Here is a 15,797-nt window from a genome sequence, read left to right as displayed (position 1 = left end):
GTGCATGTGAGAGCAGGGGGAAGGGTACAGAGAGAGAATCTTCAAGTAGACTCTCTGCTGAATGTGACCCAGTGCAGGGCTTGATCTCATTACTCAGGAGATCATGACCTTGGGCAGAACAAAGTCCCACACGTAATCAACTGAGCCACCCAGGCACCCTCAAAGAAAAGAATTTTTAAGTGGGATTTCATAAAACTTAAAATGTTTGTGTTTCAAAAGACGTTACTAAGAAAACGAAAAGCCACAGACTGGACAAAATGTTTCTGTGGAAATCAATTTTTAAAATTTCATTTAGGATGGAGTCAGTAGACCAGTAGAGGGAGCTTTTATGCCCAAACACTCATTGTCAATTGCAGACCCAATAGGAGATGCAGGTAGATACCACTTTACTACCCCCAAATGCTTTCCTCCTCCGCCAGTCAATGAGACTATCGCAGCCCAATCAATGAAAAGTTATTATACTTCAAAATGGCGGTTCACTCCAATGGACTTTCTGTTTATAAAGCATCCCAGCTTCCCTTTTTCCTCTATAAGCAAGTGTTCCTCCTATTCTTTGTTCTGTGCAAGTGGATTTTATGGCATGTAAATTATATCTCAATAAAGATGTTTGGGAAAAAAAGAAACGTGATATGTAGCCCTATCTGCCTTGCCTTTCATTGATTTCTCATTTTCTATAGAACCTAGTTATTGGTTCCACTCAGAGACTCTAAACTCTTGTTCTATTGGCTCTTTGGCTGAAAGCGATTCCCAGGCAGACAGTAGTTGAATTCTGCCAGCCTCCAACATTCACAACACCTAGGGGAATGAATACCCCAGTCCTGAAGGGGGTAGGGGATGTGTGTGGTTCACTTCAGCATTACTCTAGCAGGCAAAGCTGTGTGATGCACCTTGGTGGCCTCAGGTAAGGCTTCACAGGTTTCAGCAAGACCAAGGCCCTTTAGCTAGTGTGACAGCTTCAGAGAACAAGCCACTATAACTCAATGACTACGGTCAAACTCCAGGCAAGTGTGTTTGCAGCACAAGGAGTCAGGTGTTAAGTGGGAAGAGGAGAATGTCCACAACACAAGGAGAAAGAGAGACCCAGGGGAGGGTGTCAAACCCAATCTTTGTAGGGCATTTTTCCCAACAACTAAAGAAAACATTCTTTTCGAGTGCATATGGTGTTTTCACCAGGACCATATGCTGGACTTCAAAACAAGTCTCTGTAAATATCTAAGAGTCAAAATCATACAGAGTATATGCTCTGACCACAAAAGTATTGAATTAGAAGTCAATAACAACAAGATATTTAGAAAATTCCCAATTTTAGAAATTGAACAATATACTTTGGAAAAACTCACATGTTAAAGAGGAAATCACAGGTAAATTAGAAAATATTTTTACCCTGAATGATGGTAGAAGTCCAATACAACAAAATTATTGGATGTGGCTAACCTACTGCTTAGAGAGGCATTTACAGCTCGAAGTGTCAATAGTCACAAAAGGAAAAGGGATAAAATCAATAACCTAAGGTTTAACTCTAAGAACCTTGAAAAGCAAGACCAGTTTGAACCCAAGGCAAATAAAAGAAGGCCAATAAGTAAAAGAAGCTGGTGAAAGAAAAAAGAGACAACAGAAAAATACAACAGTAAATTATTCTGTAATCCGCACAGAATCACATGGGTTCTATATTTAAATGTATATCTGGAACCATAAAGACTTTAGGAGAAAAAAATAGAAGAGCATCTATTGAAACTAAAAATCAGAAAATCATTGCTTCTAGGATAGATTGAGGGGTGGGGAAGAACTTTTTGAGGTGAAAGAAATGTTCTATATGTTGTCTGGGGTGTCTGTAATCACAATATTATACATGATTGTCAAGGTTCATTGAATAACACTTAAGATCTGGATGTTTGAATGCATGTAAATCACACTTCATTTTTTTAAAGTAGGAAAAAGGCAATGTCTTGAGGAGCTTATGGTGGTAGTATTTGGGTACCTTTGGCGTACAGGCTTCAGAAGCATCCACTGCATCCTTAGTTCAGGATTCTGCTGAGAGTGATTTTGCAACCAAAATGTGGATGAGTGCAAATGTCCATAAGATCCACTGTGGCCACAACTACACATTCCTATTCTCATTATCCAAGCCATAGAACTAAACAGTTATCACCAGAGAGCTTCTCTTCGATGCTTATCTTCCTCCACAAATCCAGAGCTCTCCAAGGGAATATCAAAATTGAGGTTCTGGATATATGGGTTTGGAAAGAAAGTCACTTCCCATAGAACTTGGTGACTGGAGCTGTCACCAGTGCAAATGTGTACACCTTGCAAGACAGTAACATTTCAAATGGCACTCCAAAAAAGGAGATCATGGATTATATATTGGTTTTACCCCCCCCCCCAAAGTATTTATTTTACAAGGCAAAATTGCACATCATGCTGGCATATTTCTTCTTTTCATTTAAATCCACAGATTATGGATCCCAGACAGCTGGCACTGACTGCCGGATGTCTTGTTGCAGGGAGAACCAAGCTGTTATCGCACTGTGGCCCTGAAATTTGCTTCCTGTGCTTTGGAGGAATGAAAGATATGTTAAAGGTCACCACTTTTGAGGGAGGAGGGAACCTGGAGAAGGCGTGAGCAATGAGTATGTGGTAAGAGTTCAAGGTGAAGAGGCTGAGCCAGAAACAAGAGTGCATAAAACTCCAGTCCTGCCTTCAGGAGATAAGGAGACCAGAACCTCAGCTCTTTCAGCTAGCTTCTGACAATCTAACAGGTTAGAGCATTCTCATTTTCTTTCAATTATTCCCGGGCATTCAAGTTTTGCAAATAGAGGGGAGGGAACAAAATGGTTTTTGTAAGCCTGCAACCACTTGACCTCTCTTTCTGGCTTTCTCCAGGGTCACCCTGTAATCTAATTTGCTCTCCAGTTTTTCTGGTTCCTGGAGAGTACTTCTTGGGACCCAGATTTGACCATGGCTGGATGGAGCTGCCTTGTGACAGGTGCAGGAGGGTTTCTGGGTCAGCGGATTGTTCACTTGTTGGCAGAGGAGAAGGAGCTGCAGGAGATCCGGGCACTGGACAAAGCCTTCAGACCAGAATTGCTGGAGGAATTTTCTAGTAAGTGAAATTGAGTTCATGGATGGGTAGCTCCATCTTAACCCCTGTACAGGTATGGGGAAAGGAATTCTTGTCTAGCAAATCAAGAAAAATTGTAGCCAAATCAAGTCTAATCCCAAGTCCAAAGTCATCAGAAAGGAAATCACAGGTCGTGTAGTATAAGAGATACAGGACTGTCAGGAGACTGAGTCTCTGACCCTGATCTAGAACTATAGAGGATGACCTTAGGCCACCCATTTTGGCCTCTGGATTTCTTCTTCTCATTTATAAAATCATACATCTCTACCTTGTCAACAACTCTAATGTCCTGAAGATTGTGGACTTGGAAGTTGCTGTGCAACATCTGCAAAGGGCAAGCAAACACCATTAACCTGAAGACCCTACCAGTGGCTCCCTGCCTCTCTTGATTGCCCTGGTCTTTCTGTGGCTTCATTTAGCATCTCCAGTGAAGGTGAAACAAAAGAAAGTGAAGGTGAAGCTGTGTGTGTGTGTGTGTGTGTGTGTGTGTGAGAGAGAGAGAGAGAGAGAGAGAGAGATGGGGTGGGGGGGTGGGAGGGAGATGGAGAGGGCACTGTACAGCATGGGAGGGAGCCAGAGACAGAATTTGAGGCTCTGGAGTGTGGATTCCTCATGTGGCGTCCCTGCACATCTCTTTTTCCTATTTGTCTCTATTAATCACCGTGAGAATAGTGGCTGTAGAGTCTGCTGTAGCAGCTCACTGCTCTGCTGTGTCCCCAGAATGCTATCCCTGGTACAAATGCAAAAGCGAGATTTATAAAACCTGTTTCATCCCTGGATCCTCAAAACAACCCTGTAAAGAAGGTAGGAAAGGGATCTCACCCAACAGGACAATGAGGAAATTGAGGTACACACAGGTAATGTGATGTGCTGAGGCCCTCCAGTTAATGAACTGTAGGGTTCAGAGTAGAGCTTCATCACAGATGTCTCAGTCATATGGCTCCAGGGCTGCCTCTTGGCAAAGTGAGTCTTCAGTCTCTCCCACTTCCCCTCTGTGTGACCCAAAGCAATCCTTGTCCCCCTCCCAACCCTTCTGGACTGGGTGTCAACATCAGGCCCCAGGGTGCCCAGAAGACTCCACCTCCCCACTGAGAGTCCCCTACCGCCTCCCACCCTCCAGGACTGCACCCATCACTCTTATCCTCTTTCCTGTACTCTGAATATCTCAAATGTCCTATTTTCTCTACCTTCTGCTTCAATGGTGTCTCTGATGAACACACATGAACACATATGAGCAACTTCATCTGTTTGTAATCCTTATGGCTCAAAATACTTACAGTCTGACAGTTGATGCTCACAAAAAGGCAATGTTCAACCTAAAAGAACGGTTCCCCAGTGTGACAAGTCAGGCGATGTCAGGGATGGATAGGGGCCTCTGTAAATATCACAGTGGAGAATCCTTTCAGTGGTCTTTCTGTGCAGGCACTGTGCTAAGTGTTCTTTGCATGTCAACTCATTTGCTCCTCATAACATCCCTGTGGAAAAGGTAATACTGTCCTCCTCTTCTTAATGATGAGAAAACAGGCGCAGAAAGGTGTCTTAGTCTGTCAAGGCTGCTGCAACAATATACCACAGGCTGGGTGGCTTAAACCCATCAGAAATTTTATTTCTCACAGTTCTGGGGCATAGAAATCCAAGGGCAAAGCAGGGTCATGCTCTGGTGAGAGCTCTCTTTATCTAGTTCAGAGCCTGTGCCTTCTTTCCATGTCCTCCCTCACATAGTGCAAGAGGTGAAGGATGTCTCTGGGATCTCTTTAATAAGAATACTGATCCCCTTCATGAAGGCTAAACCCTTATGACTTAATCACCTTCCAAAGGCCCTATCTCCTAACTCCATCACATTGGCATTAGGATTTCAACATTGAATCTAGGGGACATAAACACTCATACCATAGCAAAGGCTAACTTGTTCAAGGTCTCACAGCTGAAAAATGGCAAAGCTGGACCTGAACCCAGAAGATCTAACTACAGCAGCTGTGTTCTTAGCCACTAACTTGTCTGGTAGCTTCTCTTTGGGCTTCCTTACAATGCAACCCACACCACATAAGCCACTGTATATTCAGGCTATGAAAAATCCTCAAGTCCGCAGAGCCTCAGAGAGGGAGGGAGCTATGCTTCCACTGCCAAGACACCAGCAGTGCCCTCTGCTGGTCTCTTTACACCCCTGCAAACCAATAGGTTGAGAGTCCTTTCCTCCCTTGGCTTTGGACTTCTCACTGCTCAGCAGATCAATTCCTCCCAGCCTGTCTGCTGAAGCCTGCAGCAAAGAAGACACAGAAGAAAGGGGGGGAAAGGCAGAGGTGGAGACAAAATCCGAGAAAATCCTATGATTCCCAGCAGCTTTCCCCTACCTTTCTCCCATTTGGGGGCATTCTTGGAGTTGCCCAACAATGGGAAGGAGCCCAGGACAGAGCAAACTTGGCAGAGGCTTAGGGAAAGCAGATGGTTCTTCCAATTTGTAGTCCAGGAAGGAAATTTCCCAGCCCTGAAATTTTCACTCTGAATTTCTCTCTCACTGTTCTCTGGCCTCTGATTTCAGTTAAATTGTCTTATCCTTTAAATACACAGACTTATCCTTAATCTGCCTCAGAAAATAAAAGCACTAGTCCTGCACTTGGGTGACAGGGGAGAGAGAACAAAGCTCCAAGGCAGGAGGCAGGTTTGGGTCTTCACTGGAAGTGTGACTTAGACCTGCCCTTTAACCTGTCTCTGCCTCAGCTTCTTTGCCTGTATAGCGGAAATCTGAATACCTATGTCATGAGATAGCTGTGAAAGAAAAACCAGAAAACTGTGAAAGGAGTGTGCAAAGTAGAAAGCACAAAATATGTGTAGGGTATTAATCCAAACTGTATGTAGCACCATGTTGAGTTCACAGGCTAGTTTGAGGCGATGGTGTGACTGGCAGTGCCACTTCTGGTGGATTTCAGAGGAGCTAAAGGTCCTAAGGCCCTTGGCTAGGTGGCCAGAATGTTAGTCCCTTGGTGGCTGACTCATTTTCAGCATTTTCTATAATAAATTTATTTTTTATTGGTGTTCAATTTACCAACATACAGAATAACACCCAGTGTTCATCCCGTCAAGTGCCCCCCTCAGTGCCCGTCACTCATTTTCAGCATTATTGTCTGCTTTAGATGATATCTAATAAGGTTTTTTTTTTCAGTTAACCTCTCATTTGTGCCCATCCCAAATTCCCTGTTACTGGCTCCACTATCCTTCTGGTCAGCTAAGCAGGAAATATCTGGGCTGACATGGACTCCTCCTCTTCCTCTCGGCCTATCTCCAATAAGAACCAGGGCATGTGTGGGTAAGGTCTGCAAAGTTGAGCCTATGTATCCCTCCCCTTCCCTCCTCCTGCTGTGGGAGGCCCGGTTCCATCCTCCTCCTCTGAACTTTGGTGCAGACATTCTGAGTAATCTCTCGATTGCTTTGCTTTTCTCTTAGATGTACCACATGGATCCATTTTATGCACTGCAGCCAGGGTTAGCTTCCTGCACCACAACTCTGTTTCTCTTCTTGTTCTAAATCCATACATGATTCCTCACTCCCTACAGAATTAAATTCAAATTCTTTCCTCTTATACCCATTCTTCATAATCACCTGACTATCCTTTTTTTAATTTTTTTTAAATTTTTATTTATTTATGATAGTCACACACACAGAGAGAGAGGCAGAGACATAGGCAGAGGGAGAAGCAGGCTCCATGCACCGGGAGCCCGATGTGGGATTCGATCCCGGGTCTCCAGGATCGCGCCCTGGGCCAAAGGCAGGCGCTAAACCGCTGCGCCACCCAGGGATCCCTCACCCGACTATCCTTAATGAATTTTATGAACTTCTTATGAATGTCTTTAACAATTTTTATCCCAGGCATACTTGACTCCTCACTGTACAAATAATTCCTCTCCTCCTCCTCCTCCTCCTCCTCCTCCTCCTCTTCTTCTTCTTCTTCTTCTTCTTCTTCTTCTTCTTCTTCTGAATAAAATGGAGTAGAAATGGATGTTTGCTCTTTCCCAATAAATGCTACACATACTGGTCTCTGTGTTTTTGTTTACTTGTTCCTTCCATGGATTGGTCTCCCCACCCCCACCCTCCTCCCAGTGTACATGTCTTTGAAGATCTAGGTAAATGCCACTTTTATCAGGAAACTTCCAGATCCAGAAAGCCTTCCCATGACCTGACTTATGTTCACACAGAGCTCCAGAGCAAGACCAAGCTGACCATGGTGGAAGGAGACATTCTGGATGAGCAGTGCCTGAAGAGAGCCTGCCAGGGCACCTCAGTTGTCATTCACACCGCCTCTGTCATTGACGTCATGAATGTCATTCACCGAGAGACCATCATGAATGTCAATCTGAAGGGTATAGTATCCCAGGGAGGATATGGAGTGAGGTGGGCAAATGAGGCTCAGAAAAAAGAACAGGAATGGAGAAGCCCCCATCACTGGACACTGCTGAACCTGCTCCAGCTTTTTCTTATCACTACTGAGAGCTTTCAGGCTGTGATCCTCAGTTTTTTAGATGAGGAAACTAGGACTGAGCAAAGCTGAGTAACTTGTCCAAGTCTCCCTGAGTAGGAAAGCTAGAATTTAAACCCATACCTGTGTGTCTGCAAAAGCCACAAAGGCTCTTTTTACTGAGGTTCCAGTCAAGCGTCGACTCCAATCCAACCTTAAACTCTATCCAACTATCTCCAACTACCTCCTGCCTCCCCTGGGCTAGAACCAGGCCTTACAAGTGCCTCCCTGGTCGTCATTTTAGCCCTTCTAAGTGCCTCTAAGTTGGTGGTCATACAGTAAGGCCAAGAACCGAGTTCTGTAAGGAAAAGTGTCCCATAGACCCATGTCCCAGCTGTGGCCTGGGAGTGAAGGGCCACAGCTCCCAGCCAGTTTCCCTCAGGTAGGACTTCCATGAGGGATCTCCAAGCATAATAAGAACATCCATCACCTTCCAAATCACATCAAGAAACCAGCAAAGCTAGCTCACAGCAGTCTGACAGGACAGAATTACCCAGGACATGCCTTCCCATGATATCTTCTTAATGATAATAGCTTCCCTTTATCCATAAGAGTACTTCTTCAGCTCACTGCTGGCTTTGCTATTAAAGGATACTTTAGGGGATCCCTGGGTGGCTCAGTGGTTTGGCACCTGTCTTTGGCCCAGGGCGCAATCCTGGAGTCCCGGGATCGAGTCCCGCGTCAGGCTCCCTGCATGAAGCCTGCTTCTCCTTCTGCCTGTGTCTCTGCCTTTCTCTCTCTCTCTCTCTCTCTCTCTCTCTCTCTCTCTCTCTCTCTCTCATAAATAAATAAAATATTTTTTTTTAAAAAAAGGGTACTTTATAGCTAGGTGCCCAAGGTACACCCTTCTTAGAGCCTCATCCATAAATGCCTGGTGGCTCTTTCTGGATTGCGGCTTTTCAATCTACTTTAAATCTAGACACATTCATTTAATGGATTAGCTTAAATCCCTTATTAGCTAGGCATGTAAAGTCATCCTTCTGAGCCCTGGAGGACAGTCTCTCTAGGACCACAGAACCCCAACCCCCACTCCCATCTGGCTTCCATGGCCCTGCTTTACAAAGTTAGTCATTAGTCTACTCAGAGGTTCCTTTTCTTTTCTTTTCTTTTCTTTTCTTTTCTTTTCTTTTCTTTTCTTTTCTTTTCTTTTTTTCTTTTTTTTCTTTCTTTTCTTTTCTATCTTTTCTTTTCTTTTTTCTTTTTTCTTTTCTTTTTTTCTTTTCTTTTCTCTTCTTTTCTTTTCTTTCTTTTCTTTTCTTTCTTTCTTTTCTCCCCTTTCCTTTTCTTTTCTTTAAGATTTTATTTAAATCTTTAAAATATCTCATGAGACACACACACAGAGGCAGAGACACAGGCAGAGGGAGAAGCAGGCTCCATGCAGGGAGCCGATGTGGGATTAGATCCTGGGACTCTGGGATCAGGCCCTGAGCCAAAGGCAGATGCTCAACTGCTGAGCCACCCAGGCATCCCCAGAGGCTCCCTTTCTGAAGCAACTCATTGCTTCAGGGTCTCCAGCCTAAGGTAGCACCATCTCAAAAAAGACCCTTTCTAGCTTCTGCTTAGCCATACCCTCACCACTCCCACACTTCAAGGAGGGTACTAGATTAACCAAATTTTCCATTTTGGCCCCTTGGCTAATTCCTGCTCTCCGGGACCCCCAACAACAGGGGATTTGACATCACTGAGAAGTGTTAGAGCCATCAGTTAATTAAAACTAATGTCATTTCCAGGTTTCGAAGATACTTCAAATAATGATAATTTCCGCCTCTGCAGGAAAATTAACGCCAAATATTCTCAGCCTCTAGATTTGGTATTTTTTTAACGAGGCTGTCTCTCCCGAAAATCAAATTGCACAAAGCCTTTAAAAGGGATTTTTTAAGAGAGAGAGAGAGAGAGAGAGAGAGAGAGAGAGAGAGAGAGAGAGAGAGAGAGAGAGAAACAATGTTTTGCCCGGGTTATTCTTTCTTTCTTACGGGGAAGGCGCTTTGCATTACCTCCCAGAGCTGGGATTCTGCGAGATCCTCCCGTTATAGGTGTTAACCACCAGAGGGCACACTCCTCCTTCGGGTTCTCCACCAAACTCCCACCTAGAAGGCCAGAGCCAGGCTCCAGAAAACTAACTAAAAGGAAGGTTTGTCACCCCCACTTTTCAGAGCTGGGTGAAAGGAGTAACAGCCAGAATTAGGAGTGGTCTTTGTGGGAACGCTCAATCAAGACTAGGTAAAATTCCAGTCCATATTCTGAGAGTATGACCTCCGAATTTTTTTTTATTTAAAATAACCTGTTTTTAATGAGGTGGTAGGGATAAGTGATAATTTTTTAATCTCTCCACTCAGCAAGATATGAAATTGCAACCCTCTGCCCTTTTCCAAAATTAAAAATATACACACAAGTCCAGGAAATCTGAAAGCCTAGAAATTCTTGCTTTCTAGAACTCAGATGTCAATTTCTTCTCATTTTTGCATTTTTGCATTTTTCCCATGGCTATTGCATAGTCAGATCTTAGCTGGAGACACAGAGGAATGCACTTCTGATCTGCAGTAACCACCTCACTGAAGGGGAAGGGGTGGACATGGCCTGTGGGCATGGTTGGCCCCTTGGGTTATTTGTTGACACTGACAGTGTGCTCCTCATGGGCAGGTACTCAGCTCCTGTTGGAAGCCTGTGCCCAGGCTAGTGTGCCGATCTTCATCTATACCAGCACCATAGAGGTGGCTGGGCCCAACTCCTACAGGGACATCATCCAGAATGCCCACGAAGAAGAGCATCTTGAATCAACATGGTCTGCTCCCTACCCATACAGCAAAAAGCTTGCAGAGAAGGCTGTGCTAGCTGCTAATGGGTGGGCTCTTAAAAATGGTGGCACTTTGCATACTTGTGCTTTAAGGCCCATGTATATCTATGGGGAAGGAAGCATATTCCTTTATAACTACATATACAAAGCTCTGAGGAACAATGGTATCCTGACACATCACAGCAAGTTCTCCATAGTCAACCCTGTCTATGTTGGCAATGTGGCCTGGGCTCACATTCTGGCCTTGAGGGCCCTACAGGACCCCAAGAAGGCCCCAAGTGTCCAAGGACAGTTCTATTACATTTCAGATGACACTCCTCATCAAAGCTATGATGACCTCAATTACAATTTGAGCAAGGAATGGGGCTTGTCCCTTGATTCCAGAATGAGCCTTCCCATATCTCTGGAATACTGGCTTGCCTTCCTGCTGGAAATAGTGAGCTTCCTGCTCAGTCCGATTTATAAATACCAACCCCCCTTCAACCGCCACATGGTGACCTTGTCAAATAGCATATTTACCTTCTCCTATAAGAAAGCTCAGCGAGATCTGGGGTATAAGCCACTCTTCAGCTGGGAGGAAGCCAAGCAGAAGACCACGGAGTGGGTTGGTTCTCTGGTGAAACAGCACAAGGAGACCCTAAAAACAAAGACTCACTGATCTGAGGATGGCAAGGATGTAGACCTAGATGTTGTTGGGAGAAGTCTATCAAGCTCATCCCCTCTGGTTTCATACAGAAAGAAACAAGGGCACAAGCCCAGGTCCTACTGTGTTCCTTTTCCAAGATGGCCACCTTCCTATTTTTCTCCTACTACCAGGAACATTTTCAGGCCCTGGCCCACCTGGAAGTTTTCTGTCTTCCCCACACTCCACAGGACATACACGGAGATTTGCTGTAGCTGCTGGTATGAAAGCTGCAGCTGCTGGTCCTGAGTTATTCGGGCCTCTTTCTTGTAGAGTTTTGCCTATGAGCTCCATTTCCTTTGTCACGTGCAAAGCATTTCTTATCTTTTACAAATTCCTATTCCTGCATACAGCTCAAGGAAAAGAGTAATAAATGTTTTAATGCCTAATCTGGAGGATGCTGTGGTTGATGTGAACACATACCTTCCTCCTTTCCTCATCCAGTTCTAAGAATCATTATTTCCTATTTAGAAAAGCAGTGTGGAATGGAGGTGGACAGAAGTGTCTGGAAAGCGGATCACGACTAAACACCTGCTATGTTTCAGGCAAATATCACTTCATTTAACCCTCTCCAGAAACCTCTGAGGTAGGGATTATCACTGTCTTTTATTGATAGGAAACTTGATCATCAGTTGCCACTAATTGCTAAGTGACCAGGACATTTAGCCCAGGTAGACTGACTTGAAAGCCCCTATCCCTGCACCGAATCTTGCAGCTGGAACCACCTAAATTTACAACACAATGGGGGTGGGACAGAGGGGTTTGTCAGCAGTGCAAGACAGCACCAGCCTTTGGTGGTGTGCTGCGCCTTGGGAGAGCCTGGCTGCTTTGAGTCACCTCCTTCTGGGTCACCTCCAGCCCTGTGCCGGAGACTCCCTAGGACCCAGGAGAACCCCTGAGGGGCATCTGGGAGGGTCTGCAAGCCCTTGCAAGATGACCTGGGCAGGGGAAGGAGATGCAGAGATGTAACCAGCCTTTACTGCCAAAGCCAGCCAGGGTCCTTAAAAGGCCCCTGGGACATACCTGGGCCACCCTGGCAATCCACAGCCTGTATTTAACCTTTCAAAACACACAATGAAACCACACCATGGAAAGTAAAGGGGACAAGTATGAACACCCCTAAAACTTTGGCTCCTACCCAGTGCAAGAGGTAGAGGTTTACTACCCCACACTTTCAGAATCAACTGCTCCCTACTCTTTCCTCCTCTCCCCAACTCTCCCTGACACTGCCTGCTGGGATGAAGCTTTATCCCTCTATTTCCTTAGCCTCTGTCCTTTCCTTTCCCCTTCATCATTGGCCTGTGGTCCTTCTCTGTCCCTCTCAGGAGAGGAGGTCAACCGAGGCAGGTTTAGGGACTTAAAGGATGACATAGTCATCAACTGAACAGAGGACCAAGAGTCAAAAGAAACAGTGCCAGGGCTGGCAAAGACTGCGTGGCCTGAAGTGGGTGAGGAGGTGGTAGTGGGGCTCAGAGTGTGGGAGGTGATAGCTGTCTGTCTCCAGACCAGGCTGTTGCCTGCCTTTATGAACCTGAGCCATGGCCAGAGTCACACCTAATATTCACATGGCTTCTTTCTCACCCAGTTCAAATTGAACTGAATTATGAATTCAGTTCAATTTGATTCCCACAAAGGAGATATTTTAGGCTTTCATTCTAAGGAGAAAGGGGGAAAAAAACATTCTGGTCGGGGTGAAGGTTTCTGTCACCAAAACCTAAGGGCCAGAGGATCAGCAGGGGGCATCCAAGTGGAGCAGGCCCAGTGGATGAATGAAACACTCCATTCTGCCCTCCCCGCCCCCGCCCGTGCCCCCACAGACCACCAGAGACAGCAGCTGGCCAGCACCTGTAAGGTGCACACTGCTTTATGTGTTTGTGCCAGGAGCCAAGCAAGGGAAGAAGGGTGGTGGGATGCAGGACAAGGGCCACTCAGCTGAGTTTTTAGCCTAGTGAGATTCCATACCTATGAACCCACCAGGGCAATCTCATAGGGAAGGGAAGGAGCATGTTGGCCAGAGGGCCAGCATGGGCAGTGTGAGCAGAAGCACAGAGAGGGGTTCTGGGCAACTGGCAGTCTAGCTGAATAAGCAGACAGGCCTCGGAATGTTTGGGCCCGTGAAGCTGGCCCCTCTTTACTTACACTGGGCACAGGACTGAGGCCTTCAGGCCTTTAGAGCTATGCACAGAAGCCCCCTGCCCTCCTCTTCCCTCATCTCTCCTCCTTCTCCCTCCCCTTCCCTCCCCTCCCTCCACCCCCCTGCCTTCCGCTTCTTCCCTCCCCTTCCCTCCCCCTGTCCTTCTGTCTCCCTTTTCTCCTTTCCCTCCCCTTCCTCTCCCTTCCTTCCTCTCCCTTCCACTTCCCTCTCCCATCCCACTCTTCCCCTTCCCTCCTCTCCTCCTTTCCTTTGCCCTCCCCTCTCCCTTTACCCCTTTCTCCTCCCTTTTCTCTCCTGGCCCCCTCCTCCCCCCCTCCCAGGTGCAGCACAGAGTCCAGTGAATGAGTGAATGAAAGAAAGCACATGTAAGTGCTCAGCCATCTGGTAAGCCATAAGGGTGAGTCCAGGGAATGGAGCTCACCTGATGGGGGGGGGGGGGGGCAACCCCACAGAGCAGGGGGTCCTCAGCTAGGCCTTTAAGGGCAGAGGGGCCTTGAGTTGGAAAGTGAGGTGGTCCAGGCAGGTGAGGGATCTGAGCAGTGGTGGGAAGGAGAGGGTGAAGTGTGGAGGTGAGAGAGAAGGAGGCTGAAGGGGAGTGAGGAGGCTGGCCTGTCAGGAGAGAAGGATTTACCCTAGGGGGGATTAGATAGCCTAGGGTGTCAAATGGGACAATGAAGCTGGCCTCAGGGCCAAGGTGGAAGTGGAGCAGGCAGGCAGGTGAATGGCTGAGTGAAGGGCCCCCAGAAAGGTGGCAGGAGGCCTGAAGGGGTGAGAAGGGGTGAGGTGGACAGGAAGGCCAGCAGGACCAGCTGTTGTAGAAACCCAGAGATCTTGCCTTTCACCCTGCACACAGAATTCTCAATTTCTTTATCAACATACAGACGAAAAGCAATAACACAAATGGGCCTCACAATTTTCCCTCTCATTGGGAAGTCAAAATATCCAAGAAAGAGCTGAAGTAGGAGACAAGGGCAACATACCTCTGGGGTGAGGATGGGCCTCCTCACCCGGGGCATCCTGACAGCTCCAGGCAGCCTGGCCCACCCTGAAATTGATGAAGTTATCGGGGCAGGTCTTAGAAGTGATGTAACCATCGATTGACCCTCAAGCTGGGCCAGGGCTCTCCAAGGCCTCTAATCCCCTCCCCTGTCCTTGGAGTGCCGGCCCTGCTCACCTTTCCCATTCCCAGAGGCTGCTCCAAAGGACTCAGCCTTGAGATAATGATGTAGTCTTGAGAACACCTGCATGGTATATGTGACTCAACCCAGTGAAGGCCTCTTTATAAACTTTTAAGAACTGGCAGGGAGGTGCAAAGATCCGTTCCTCTTGGAATCACCCAAGACAAGCCTTATAAGTAGGTTCCCTTTGCTTATTACAACTGTCACCTACTAACCGGAGTGGCCTCTTGGGTCTCTCCCTGCCCTCCCATGGTAGGAACTGGTTTCAGATTATAATCTGACACCCAGGAAGGTCACTTGAGGATGGTGAGCCAATCTGTATCACAGTTCATGTGAATATCCATGCTTTTTCCTGAAGATATTTCAATGTGTGCAATTACCAAGTGCTGGGCCAGATCCTCCAGGGCGAGGGTGTTATGTAACATATGATATTACTTTATTAAAATCTAAAAGAAATCTGAACTTCAAAACACATCTACCCTTTGAGTTTTGAACAAAAGATCATGGATCGCTGGTGGCAGAATGATGTGCCAGGTATTGCTTTACACACTTTATAGAATAATCCTTGGACACTCAAGAGCAGGTACTCCTGTTACCCTAATTTGACATCTGAGGAAATGGAAATACAGAGAAGAATTTACTAGAGGTCATCCAGAGAGTTAGTGGTTCAGATAAAAGAAGCTTTTTGACTTCAAGGGGCCTGCATGAAGATGTCAAACTCACACACCTGCGGGAGCCAGTCACTTGTGTTATAAGTGAGACGGGCTAGAGCCCAGAGGCCTTGGGGAGTGGTGGAGACTGTGGTGTGCAAGACACCACACTCTGCTCCTGGGAGGCGGCAGCTGCAGAGCCCTGGCTGATTCAAGCCTGGGATGCACCCCGAGTCACCAGATCTTTTGACTCCCAAGGAAACCAAAACCTTCCTGAATTTACGTGAAGTCCCTTGATTGCTAAATATTGGCACCTAACTCTAAATTTTGAAAACAGTGTGAAGATCAGCTCTGGGAATGTGTGGGCTAGTGCTGCAATCGTATGTGTAATATTTTATCTCTTAAAAGAGTGGGTAGCACAAGGTGCTCATTCTTGGTGATAGGTCCTGAGTATATATTACAGTATATTCTGTACTTTTCTGTATGTAATTTTTTGAATAAATTAATTTTGTTTTTTTTTTTAAAGATTTTATTTATTCATGAGACAGAGAGAGAGACACAGGCAGAGAGAGAAGCAGACTCCATTTAGGGAGCCTGACGTGGGACTCAATCCCGGGATTCCAGGATCATGCCCTGAGCCAAAGGCAGATGCTCAACCCCTGAGCCACCCAGGCGTCCCTAATTTTGATTTTTTAAAAAAGAGTGAAAAC

The 15,797-nt window shown here is 46.2% G+C and overlaps 1 protein-coding gene across 2 annotated transcripts; it reads left to right on the top strand.

Annotated features, from left to right (window-relative positions):
- Positions 1 to 2,501: 2,501 nt before the first annotated feature.
- Positions 2,502 to 11,493, top strand: LOC112916789 (3 beta-hydroxysteroid dehydrogenase/Delta 5-->4-isomerase). Of its 2 annotated transcripts, XM_072766773.1 has the most exons (5): positions 2,664 to 2,756; positions 2,881 to 3,100; positions 6,279 to 6,422; positions 7,309 to 7,473; positions 10,269 to 11,493. In XM_072766773.1, exons 2-5 carry the CDS (start codon positions 2,956 to 2,958, stop codon positions 11,078 to 11,080), a joined length of 1,266 nt encoding a protein of 421 aa, XP_072622874.1. In that variant the 5' UTR covers positions 2,664 to 2,756; positions 2,881 to 2,955; the 3' UTR covers positions 11,081 to 11,493. The 2 variants fall into 2 exon arrangements, with proteins under 2 accessions (XP_072622875.1, XP_072622874.1); XM_072766774.1 differs by lacking the exon at positions 6,279 to 6,422 and having other exon boundaries at positions 2,502 to 2,756.
- Positions 11,494 to 15,797: the final 4,304 nt, after the last annotated feature.

This window comes from Vulpes vulpes, chromosome 8 (assembly GCF_048418805.1).
Source record: "Vulpes vulpes isolate BD-2025 chromosome 8, VulVul3, whole genome shotgun sequence".
In the NCBI taxonomy this organism is placed as follows: Eukaryota; Metazoa; Chordata; class Mammalia; order Carnivora; family Canidae; genus Vulpes; species Vulpes vulpes.
The sequence above is the reverse complement of the archived record's forward strand: the minus strand, read 5'-3'. Positions and strand labels throughout refer to the sequence as shown.